This window comes from Carcharhinus amblyrhynchos, chromosome 23, assembly GCF_965287045.1.
Source record: "Carcharhinus amblyrhynchos chromosome 23, sCarAmb.v2.hapA, whole genome shotgun sequence".
Lineage (NCBI taxonomy): Eukaryota > Metazoa > Chordata > Chondrichthyes > Carcharhiniformes > Carcharhinidae > Carcharhinus > Carcharhinus amblyrhynchos.
The window spans coordinates 31730279-31742944 of NC_137346.1; the positions used below are offsets into that span (position 1 = coordinate 31730279).

At 44.4% G+C, this 12666-nt stretch overlaps 1 protein-coding gene across 1 annotated transcript in view; it reads left to right on the forward strand.

The window, feature by feature from the left end:
* The first annotated feature begins 2547 nt into the window (after positions 1 to 2547).
* LOC145357346 (C-signal-like) overlaps positions 2548 to 12666 on the forward strand; it is a 38071-nt gene continuing 27952 nt past the window's right edge. Inside the window, exon 1 of the mRNA XM_080210632.1 lies at positions 2548 to 2802. Coding sequence (XP_080066758.1) covers positions 2662 to 2802 — 141 coding nt within the window. The 5' untranslated portion in view covers positions 2548 to 2661. The remainder of the gene's footprint in view (positions 2803 to 12666) is intronic.

Consider the following 12666-nt stretch of genomic DNA (forward strand, 5'->3'; position numbering starts at 1 on the left):
GTGCACAGAGTGCTAGCACTTAGCAATCTACCTCTGGGGGTGTCAGAAGAACTGACGCTCCAGGTTAAGTACAAGGCAAAGACTCCCTGATCGACCCATCAATTGGATTCTTAATCAGGGAGCTCACGCTCCAATAAACCAAGCTCAGTGGTATGACTGAAGTTATTTTAATAAACCTGTTTAAAAAAATGCTTGCAAGACCCTGTCATGTTTAACTAGAGGTTCAGAAACAAGGAGGTTATGCTAAACCTTCTATAAAATGACTGGTTAAGCTTCAGTTGTCAATTCTATATTAATTTTGTTTAATGGTGTGTAGGTAGTGGACATTGACTGATGATTCACCTGAACCTCCTTTAAATAGGCAGACTAAAACAGTGGTTGTTGGGTTAGGAGTTACGTGCCTTTAATTTGTAATTTTGCAAATAAATATAAAAATGCGTAAATCTTTGCTTCAGTTCTATCCTTCACTAACTGGCTTTCTGGAATAGAACATTATTTGGAATATTGCGTCTAATTCTAACCATCACATTAGGAAGGATGTCAAGACCTTGGAGAGTGTACAGGAAATTTACTATTTTAGTATCAGGGAAGAGGGGATACTGAGATTGTGTTCCTTTGGGCAGAGAAGGTTAAAGCAACATTTAATGGAGGTATTGAACACTTAGAAAGATTTTGGTAGCACAAGTATTGGGTGGCACAGTGGCTCAGTGGCTAGCACTACAGTTAGTGCTTACAGTGTCAGGGACCTGTTTTCAATTCCAGCCTTGGGTCACTGTCTGTGTGGAGTTTGCATATTCTCCCCATGTCTACATGGATTTCCTCCGGGTGCTCTGGTTCCTTCCCAGAGTCCAAAGATGCACAGGTTAGGTTGATTTGGCCATGCTAAATTGCCCCTAGTGTCACGGGGACTACCAAGGGTGAATATGCGGGGTTACAGGGCTAGGGCCTGGTGGGATTATGGTCAGTGCAGACTCAATGGGTCGAATGGCCTCCTTCCGCACTGTAGGGATTCTATGATTCTAAGCCATTTGCACTTACAGGATGGTATAAGTATGATACTTGTAAGAGTCCCAAATCAAATCTTCTCCCTGCAAAACAAGGCTTTCAAAAATCACCACAGCTGCTTAGTCCCAAAGCCACTTGGCGTAACATGTTTACATTTGTGTCAGGATGGCCTTGGAGAGAGAGCACATAGTGTCCACTGATATGCTTCAGGCCTTCAACAATTGGTGGGTACCTTGGGATCTGGGGGTCAGCATTACCCCTGGTAAATAACATTTTGGTTTAATTAGTTATGTTTCCCTTCAGTGTTTTATTTTTGTCACAATGCCTCACCAGGGGTTGTCACCCCTATCATTTATGTTTAATTTATTGAACGTTGTTTTATCAAAAATGGATTGGTGGAGTGGGCAGTAAATTGCAGATGGATTTTAACACAGAGAAGTGTGAAGTCATACATTTAGTAAGTCAGTTATAGGGAGTACACAATAAATGGGAATATACTCAGAAGGGTAGGTGAAGTGAGATATCTTAGCACACAAATATACAGATCCCCAATGGCAGCAGTTCAAATAGTCAAAATTGTAAAGAAGGCTTTTGGAATGCCCTCCTTCACTGGCAGAGGTATATAATATAAAAGTAAGGAGATAATGTTGGAATTGTATAAAAAACTGGCAAGGCCACAACTGGAATATTGTTTGCCATTCTGGTCACTACATTACAGGAGAGACATAGCTGCTCTGGAGGGAGTGCAGAGGTTTACAAGACCATTGCCAGGGCTAGAAAAGTGTAGCTATGTGGCGATGTTGGATAGGTTGGGGTTATTTTCCATGGAAAAAAGACAGCTGAGAGGTGATTTGCTTGAGATGTACAAAATTATGAGGGGAAGAGATATAGTTTTTTTTTGTTTTATTCCAATTCAATCAAGTCCAATTCAGAGTCTCAACAAGTTGAAACATTCCCGATCCAGGCTGACAAGACAGGGCTCTCACCTCCTTTATCTATATGATCCAAGCTGATTGGAGTAGGCAGAGCTCTTCCTCCAGGGCTTGATTTCATTTGCATCTTAGCCAAAAGGCCAAGATGCCGTTTTTAAAAATTGCTTCAAATAAAGCCAAAATGTAACCTTCATTGCAGTATTAATGTAAGCCTTACTTGTGACTAATAAATAAACTTTACTTTAGATACTTGCCAGTTCCTGTTGTGGTCTTGCCCCATCAACATCCCCTTTTGGAATAAAACCAGAAAATGCAGAAATATTTGTAGAGCTGGCATCTGCGCAGAGAAAAACAGAATTTGGGTTAATGACCTTTCATCAGAACTGATTAAATTAGTTTATATTAATGGGATTCGAATATTCCTCTTGGGTCAGTTCTCAAGGTAGGTGCGGTCGCTGCTTACAGGGTGACAATCATACGCTCTCACTTAAACTTTATTGATTTAATCTCTACTTTCTCTGGTTTTTATAGATCAATAAAACGCGACAGGGAGGCAGTAAAGAGTTGGGTGAATTGGAGAGGCGGGGTGTTTGGATGGGCGTGGTGCTGAGGCAGCGTCGGCACTGAGTGGAAGTGTGTGCCGGTGAAGTTGAGGCTTGCAGTGCTCCTTCTCCACTAAATAGAGCGGCTTTGCAGCGAGTGCTGAAGCTGGTTCAGGCTGACCATGGCAGTGCTGAAGGCTGAGACTGTTCTCGTTACCGGGGCCAACCGGGGGATCGGGCTGGAACTGGTCAAACAGCTCAGCAACTCCGAATGTCCACCGGCTCACATCTTCGCAACCTATCTGTATTCCAACTCAGCCCAGGTAAAAGCGGGGACAACATCTGACTAGGGAGAGGGACAGGGGACCATCTATCCTCGGCCGGGACAGCTGGCAGAGAAACAGCTGTCTGGAAGTGGAGGGAGTCAGGAAAAAGGAGAGAAAATCAGAGAGGGGATCTCAGACAGAGAGAACACACACGTACACTCACACAAGAACTTCTGTGTATGAGTGAGAACATCTCATAACTGAGAGAATGAGTGCAAGCAATGGACAGAGAGAAGGCAACATCTGGGAGAAAGGGAGGACTGAGATGGAAACTATTTGATAGAATGGTCAGAGAGAAGTAGCCTGATCTCTATCAGAGGGGTAACGTTTCTCAAAGGCAAATCTATCTGAAAGAGTAATCTGGTGAGAAACTCTTAAATTTACCCAAATGATTCTGGGTGGTTAACGTGACTTGTTCACCAAGAAAGTTGGTGAGATGACCACAAAGTTAAAAGCTTATTTATTAGGCACAGCTAAGGCTCACATTCACATTGCAACGAAGTTACTGTGAAATTCCCCTAGTGCCACATTCTGGTGCCTATTCGGGTCAAAGCAACTAACCAGCACGACTAAGAGGAAACCCACACCATGGGGAGAATGTGCAGGCTCCACACACAGTGACCTAAGCCAGGAATCAAACCTGGGTTCCTGGTGCTGTGAGGCAGCACTGCTATCCAGTGTGCCACTGTGCTGACTAGTCTGCACTAACAAACTGATGGTGGCGCTTGTACAGAGCTCCATTAGTCTCTGAGCCTTCCCCAGAGGGCTTTGACCTTTTTTTTGCTGCCATCTTATCTTCTCCTGAAACTATAGAAGTTGTTTGAACATAGTGCCTCAGCAGCAGGTACAGTAGCCCTTATTATTATTATTATTATTATTATTATATCCCCTCCAATTTGATTTTCAAGTTTGCTGATGATCTCAAACAATGATGATTCAGAGTACAGGAATGAGATGGAGAATCTGGTGAACTGGTGCGGCAACAATGATCTCTCCCTCAATGTCAACAACGGAGACCCCATTCAGAGTCAGAAACAGCTTCCTTGGCCCTTGGGTATAGATCTGATAGAGGCAGAGAATATTCTGCAAGAGGGAGGGTAACAGCCAGAAGTCTCTCTCTCTCTGTCTCTGTGTGTCTCTCTCTGTCTCTGTGTGTGTGTGTCTCGCGCCCCCCCCCCCCCCCCCCCAAAAAAAAGGCACTGACGCTGGGCTATCTGCTTTGGGATGGATGGAGTCAGTGATTGGTGATGGAGCAGGGCTGTGAGAATTGGATTTTCGATACCTTCCCCCTCCCCTCTGCCTCAGCATACCTGAACAGGCACTGGAATTTGGCGACTAGTGGATTTTCACAGTAACTTTATTGTAATGTTAGTGTAAACCTAATTTGTAACACTAATTGATAAACTTTTCTCACTCTCAGGACATTCTCGACAACCTGTTACAAACACAGGACTCATTCAGAGCATTTATTCCACTTCTGATCTTTATTTTTATTGGTGATTAGCATTCCCCCTCCTACCCTAGTCTATCTCCCCAAACCCCACAGGTCTCGCTCTGTCCACTCTAACTCTCTCCCCTCCCACTCTCGGTCTCTCCCTCCCCTGTTGTGTATGTGAGAGAGAGAGAGTGTGTTTGAGTGACAGACAGACGGAGTGTGAAAGGGAGAGGGGCAGATATAGAGAATGTGTGAGATACATAGTGTGTGAGAGAGACATGGAGAGAGTGGGTAGGACTTTTCTCCCTCCCCATGGCAGCACGTGGTGATGCGTTGCTCACTGGTGGTAAGATGTTATCATCCAGCCATTCTTGAGTTTCTAATTGAATGCACCCTCAGAAGTACAATTAATTGATCTATAGTTTCCTGATATTCCTTTCCACTTTCTGTAGGGGATAATGCAGTGTCTAACATTTGCCAATTTTCAGTCCATTGGCTCAATTCATTATTGTGATGATCACAGGAGAGACAAGGTCACCCAACTTAGCTGATTTGATTTATTATTGTCATATGTATTAACATGCAGTGAAAAGTATTGTTTCTTGTGCGGTATATGGACAAAACATACTGTTCATAGCAAAGGAAAGGAGAGAATGCAGAATGTAGTGTTACAATCAGAGCTAGGGTGTAGAGAAACATTAACTTAATGCAAGGTAGGTCCATTCAAAAGCCTGACAACAGCTGGGAAGAAGCTGTTCTTGAGTTGGTTAGTCCTTGACCTCAGACTTTTGAATCTTTTTCCCGAAGGAAGATGATGGAAGCGAGAATGTCCAGGGTATGCTAGCTGTTTTGCTGAGGCAGTAGGAAGTGTAGACAGAGTCAATGGATGGGAAGCTGATTTGCATGATGGATTGGGCTATATTCATGAGCTTTTGTAGTTCCTTGCGGGCTTGGGCAGAGTAGGAGCCATAACCAAGCTGTGATATAACCAGAAAGAATGCTTTCTCTGGTGCATCTGTAAAAGCTGGTGACAGTCATAGCTGACATGCCAAATTTCCTTAATCTTCTGAGAAAGTAGAGGCATTGGTGGGCTTCCTTAACTATAGTGTCAGCATGGGGGGACCAGGACTGGTTGTTGGTGATCTGGACACTTAACTTGAAGCTCTTGACCCTTTCTACTTCATCCCCATTGACGTAGTCAGGGGCATGTTCTCCTTTACACTTCCTGAAGTCAATAACAATCTCCTTCATTTTGTTGACATTGAGAGGGAGATTACTGTTTCTGCACCAGTTCATCAGATTCTCCATCTCATTCCTGTACTCTGTCTCATCATTGTTTGAGATCGTGAGCAAACTTGAAAATTGAATTGGAGGGGATAAAATAATAATATGGGCTACTGTACCTGCTGCTGAGGCACTATATTCAAACAAATTCTGTAGTTTCAGGTGAAGATAAGATGGCAGCGAAAGAAAGGTCAAAGAAGGAAGGGAAGATGGAGGAAAACAGTAGGTTGAACAATGTGCTTCCAAAACTGGAGTGATTTCTGCATAGGGGAAACTCAATATTGTGTACGGTGACATTTGACATTATGCTATGTGGGTGGGGTCAAAGGTCAGAAACAAGCCTGCGGTAATATGCCTTCAGTTAGAATCAAGCCATTGGTTTTCTGGGTTTTTTTTGTGGGTCAGCTTGTTAGGGCGGGTTTAAAAGCTGCAGCTGAGATTGCAGTCTCTGCTTAGCATTAATTCATCAGTGACTGCAGGGAATAAGCAATCTTTCTACTCTGATATCATTTGAGACAGAGGCCTTTTCTCTGCTGAGATTTTGTTCTTGCCCACCACCCAGAATTATTGAGATGGATGGGCACTGTGGTCTTTATTGGAGACACAACCCCCTGCAGTGAGGAGTAGAGAGAGAGTCCAGGGTGCATTGCATGAAAGGAACAGAACAGTACCAGACCCTGAGGCCAAGAAGCACAGAGACCCATAGTGGCATCACCGATGGGCTTATGCACCCCTGGGAATCTGCTGACAGAATAAACTATCTGCAATTGCCCAAGACTCAATGTGGAGAAGACTCAGGCTATCGAGAGCCACAGTCACATCACTTTGTAACTTTCATAGGGGATATATCCCCCAACTGCATGTGGGGTCAGGCAGGGGGCACCCAACAACTGTGGCTTTGAAGGTTATTATTGTTCTCACCTTCTTTGTGACGGGGTCCTTGCAGGCAACCTGTGAGGACTTCAGTGGCATCACATAACTTGCTGCACATCACTGCAGAAAGATCTTCAGTGACACAATGTTCCAAAGGGCTGGAATTACATCTCCTTCACACAGGATGTCCAGAATCAACTGGATAGAGCCCGCAGCAATTGCAGGGTTCTCCAGGGTACAGGAAGACATCGACCTAACTCCCACCATCATCAAGGCTAAACAACCCTGCACCTTCATAGGAAATTTGGCACGTCAGTTACAACTCTCTCCAACTTTTACAGACGCACCATAGAAAGCATTCTTTCTGGTTGTAACACAGCTTGGTAAGGCTCCTGCTGTGCCCAAGATTGCAAGAAACTACAAAAGGTCGTGTGTGTAGCCCCATCCATTGACTCTGTCTACACTCCCCTCTACCTTGGCAAAGCAGCCAGCATAATTAAGGATCCCATGCACCCCAGACATTCTCTCTTCCTCCACCTTCCACTGGGGGAAAGATACAAAAGTCTGAGGTCACATGCCAACCAACTCAAGAACAGCTTATTCCCTGCTGCTGTCAGACTTCTGAATGGACCTACCTTGCATTAAGTTGATCTTTCTCTACACCCTAGCTTTGACCGTAACACTACATTCTTCACTCTCTCCTTTTCCTTCTCTATGAACGGTATGCTTTGTCTGTATAGTGCGCAAGAAACAAAACTTTTCACTGTATGTTAATTAATGTGACAATAATAATCAAATCATTAACAGGGTGGGCTTTCATTCACTGAGCAGGTGGTCTGCCATCATCAATACTGCTGTGCATCAGGTAACCAGGCAACAGCCATGTCTCCTTCATCATTCAAACTCTCAGGTGTCAGACGTGTTGAGTGGCCCTGATTCCTGGATGAGTGGCTCATAGATGACATGGGGTATCCATTAAAGAGATGGCTCTTGGTGCCTTTGAGGGTGCCCACAGGTGAGTGGATAGTAGGTAACAGTGAGAGCCACACAAATGCCAGGGCCATCGTGGAGCAGACCATTAGTCTCCTCAATGAGATTCTGATGCTTGGTCAAACTTGGAGAGGCATTTCAGTCTTACCCCACCCATGTGACCTAATGGCCATAGTTTACAAAGCACTGAATAACCTCGCAATCTGAAGAGGAGCTGTTCTGGAGGGGTGAGGGCACCCCAGGTAGTGGCCAATCTTTGGACAATGAGGGAGAAGATGAGGTCAGGGAACATGGCAATGTTCAAGTTAAAGTGATACCAGCGATGCCTTAGTATGCCAGAGGCTTCAATATTCTCTGCTGCTATTGGATCAGGAATAGCTGAGGGCCATCTGGATGATTCTTTGCCTGTGTGTTATGGGCATGTTCTGTCAGCATCAGCTGTACACTCAATCCACCTCCTCACATAGACACCAAATTCCTCCTGGCCACCCTCAGTTTCCAATCTTCCCTCAACCTCCAAATATTATTGATTATAAAATTAAAACTGCAGCATGGGGGGGGTGGTGTGTTTCTTTACAAGCATTAAAGGATTTCTAGGAACGAGAAATCAGCAATTTGCCGTGTGCCCATCTTGTGCCTGATGTGAATTTTTCTTTATGTATTGACGAGTGATCCAGTACAATACTTCCCTATCACTTTTGGCTGCATTGATGAGAGACAGCTAATTCACCACCCCCCTTGCCCTGGGTGACCACTGCATTCATCCTCTGTGGCCTTGAGTGGCTCACCACTTTAGAAGACTTCTGCTGAGACGCATGAGATTCTTCAGTGGCCACAGAAATACTCGAGGACTGTGTCAATGGCAGGTGGACAGTGAGGTACTGCTTCCCATCAGAATTATCCCGAGTCGAGTTTCAGTGGACATAGATATTGCTCATCTTCTGACACTAGGAGCGCCTGGTCCTCCATGCCAATCGGTAGGTCCCAATTTTGCCGGCCGCTCATGTCAGTTCATGCTGGTGGCAGCTACTCAACTCAGGCTAACCATTCTTTCGATTCCTTCATCAATACCTGGCCACCAAATGTAACTCTGGGCTAGTGATTTCACTTTTTGTCTGGAATGTGCATCGTGCAATTCCTGTAATAAAAACGATTGCGCCTGGGCTGGCATTATAACATGAGCCTCCCACAAAAACATGCCATCTCACATTTTGCCCTGATTTGACTGGCATGGCCACCTGAGGTTTGTAAGATAGTGCCCGAGGACAGCAGGGAATGTCTTTCTGCAAGCCTCGCCCATCCTGATTTCGGGGTGGACGTGCCGGTAAAACCAGGGATATTATCTCCATCCTACGCTGCAGGAACAGTCTAATTTTCTGACGTTTCATATTGTAGAATCCCTACACTGTAGAAGGAGGCCATTCAGCCCATCAAACCTACACCGACCATAATTCCACACAGGTCCTATCTCCACAACCTCATGCATTTACCCTAGCTAGTTCCCCTGACACTAAGGGGCAATTTAGCAAGGTCAATTGATCTAACTCGCACAACTTTGGAGTATGGGAGAAAAGTGGTGCACCCAGAGGAAACTCATGCAGACACGGTGAGAATGTGCAAACTCCACACAGTACCTGAGGCCGGAATTGAAGTTGGGTCCCTGGTGCTGTGAGGCAGCAGTGCTAACCACTGTGCCACAGTGCTGCTCATCATTGCAGTAACTGTCTTGTGACTGATCATATGTGGTAGACATTGACCATATTATGAAACTTCTTCGCTGCATAAATTACTGCCAGACTTTGTCAATTTGAGATTACTTTTTCTCAGCATCTGATAAGGTTCTTGATTCAAATACAACTGGTCTTTCTACTTGACCTGACATCTTGTGGGCCAAGACTGCTCCCACTTCATATGGTGTTCCATCCCGGGTAACCACCCATAGTTTGGATTAAAATATACAAGCAGCGTCGATGACTATAAGGCCTGCTTTATTTTTGCAAAAGCCTCTTTATGTTCTGCAGATTCTTACAATGTGATCTGGTTTTAGAATAGAGACGACAGGCACAGTCCATTCAGAAAACTGTACAAGTTTTATGACGCCTAAGCGATGGAATGTAGAAGGTGCTGGGTGGGCCTGAAATATTTAGAAATTACCTCGGGTTTCAAATAAATTTTGGCTTCAGCCCCTTTTATTCGACCAGTTCCTTTTGGATAGCTTCAGAATATCCGCACAGTAGCTGTTTGAAATCTTCCATCACAAATATTTAATGTCTCCAGCCAGTCTAATTTTATCTGCTTCGACCCAAGAGACAAGGTTTATGACCCTCAATCACTAGGACAGGTAATTGTGCTGTTTGGTTGCTGTTGGATACTGTAACTGTAGTTGACCCCGCTGTCCTCAATTCTCTCCTGTATAATAGACAAAATGGCTCCTGAATTACTCAATCTCAAGGGTTGCAGACCTTTGTGAAGATATCAGAAAGCTTGCTCTGTTAGAATGTAACCGGTGACAACTTTGTATTGGGTGTAATGTGACCAATGGTAATAAGCTCTAAGGGTCAGTTGACCCAGTAAACCATGGAATCAATTGGAGAGTGATGTAATAGCTGACCAGCTAACTCACTATAAATAAGATTCTACTTGGAGTGGCCCAGGGCATGGCCCCAAGTTTGGAAAAATGACATTTCTTCATTAAACCCTTTCTTTTATTTATAAGTTGAAGTAAGTCTTGTTATATTCTCATTATCTGCATCTTGAAGAGTTCTTTCTGAAGAGAACATGCTCCATGTTATGGTGGTGACAAGGAAATCATCAATAGATCCTGTGGGCCTCGTATGAACTCCCCTGTTAAAAGTGTGGAGGTTTGTACGGTAGGGAAGGAGCTGTGGGTTTAAGTACAGTTGGCTCCACAAAAGCTGGTAGTCGAAGGAATCTGGATCTTGACATGTACGCTGCAGTTGCCAAGTGGTAACTTGTGCAGGTTGTAAATAAAGGGGAATGGTGACAGAAGACTGGCTTGGATGAGAATATTACTTTGGCAATGAGGAGTAAAATGATTTTTATTCTTCCCTCTGGGTAGCCTTTACTCTGGAGACAAGTAATCCTCTGGTAAGAAAAATATCTCTTTTTAGTAAACCTGAAGCCTATGATGCAAGCATTGAAGACCGGGCTGAGTATGCTGAGCATGTTTTTTTTTTGGGGGGGGTTAACAATATTGAGTGGGATGAGAGCAGAAAGTAGATCTGTTGATGGTATACTCAAACTTAAGTGTAATAAAAAGCCTGACCACCCCGATGCCCTTGACTCCAAAACCTAAGTTGGATGTGAGCCACGTGTATCTCCAATTTGAATTGGATGAGCCTTCCCGAAAGTACGTAACAATTGATATGCACAAAGACCTATAAGTGTATACTCGCCTGTCCTTTGGGGCCTCAGCTGCATGTGCCATTTTTCAATGGATCATCGAGAACATAGCTCCTTGAAAGTGGAGTCACAAGTGGACAGAGTGGTGCAGAAAGCATTCGGCATGCTTGGTTTCATCAGTCAGAACACTGAATACAGGAATTGGGACGTCTTGTTGAAGTTGTACAAGACTTTGGTAAGGCCACACATGGAATACTGTATGCAATTCTAGTCGCCCTATTATAGAAAGGATGTTACTAAACTAGGAGTGCAGAAAAGACATACTAGGATGATTTACTAGGACTTGACGGATTAAGTTATAAGGAGAGGCTGAATAGACTGGAATGTAGGAGGCTGAGGGGTGACCTTATAGAGGTCTATAAAATAATGAGGGGCATAGACAAAGTAGATAGTCAATATTTTTTCCAAAGGCAGGGGAGTCTAAAACTAGAGGCCATAGGTTCAGGGTGAGAGGGGAGAGATATAAAAGTGTTCAGAGGGGTAATTTTTCCACACTGAGGGTGGTGAGTGTCTGGAACAAGCTGCTAGAGGTAGTAGTAGAGGTGGATACAATTTTATCTTTTAAAAAGCATTTAGATGGTTACCTGGGTACAATGAGTATAGAAAGATGTGGGCCAAATGTGGGCAATTGGGATTAGCTTAGGGGTTTTAAAAGGGCAGCATGGACATTTTGGGCTGAAGGGCCTGTTTCCATGCTGTAAACCTCTATAATTCTATAACATACTCCCAAGGGATACCTCAGGTAATGATGTATCTAGACAATATCTTGGTCATGGGAACTTTGGAACGCGAATACCTAACAAATCTAAAAGAAATCATACGACAATTCTTGGAATTTGTGGTACACCTGAAAAGGGAGAAATGTATCTTCCAAGCAAGTACTGTGACCTATTTGGGCTATCAGGTAGATGACAAGGCCCTTCATCCAATGGAGGACAAGGTGACGGCCATTAAGGAGATGCCATTTCCAAGAACCCCATGGAATTGAAACCTCTCGGAGTAAGTGAATTATTATGGGAAGTTCATTCAAAATTTGACTTCCTTACTGGCCCCCTTGCATTCTCTACTATGGAACCATCAGTAATGGTCTGGGAGGGTGGAGTGGCGCTGCAGATGGAGGCTTTCAACAGCGTAAACAACAGTCTTTGTCCTCTAACTTGTTGGTTCATTTTGACCCCAAAAAGGGCCTTACCTTATCTTGACGAGCAATGCCTCCCTTACAAGGTTGGGACGGTACTGGCACACCACTGGAGAGATGGAACATGGTATGCATCTAGCACCCTTTTGGATGCTGAATGCAAGTTTCCCAAATCGAGAAAGAGGGGTTGGCAGTTATCTTATGCATTTAAAAATTCCATCAACATGTCTGCAGTAGATGCTTTTTCATGGTGCCTGATCATAAACCATCACTGGCACTACTTAAAGAGGATAAGGCAATAACCACCACCCCCCTGCCCAGCATTGTCTCCACCCCAGTATAGCTTCAGACCTTGTTGCTGGCAGCTTATGACTACTTCCTAGAGCGCCGCCCCGGGACACAATACCTAATGCCAATGCATGGAGTCATCTGCCATTGCCCATAAGCCTGGCGTTGCTATCAGTTGTGGGAGAGCTTGTGATGACCCACAATTATCTGGACACCTTGCCAGTGTCTGCGAGGCAAATCAAGGCCTGAACACAAGAAGACCCAGTCCTAACTAAACTGAAACGTACAAAGCGGAATTGTCCACCCATTCATGCTGGTGGGATTGTCCAGCTCCATTGGCAGTGCCTCCTGCCCATGGGTTTCCTGTCAGTGTGGGGTGATGTCAATGGGAATTCCCATTCACGGCGAAGGGACCAGAGAATCCCACCTC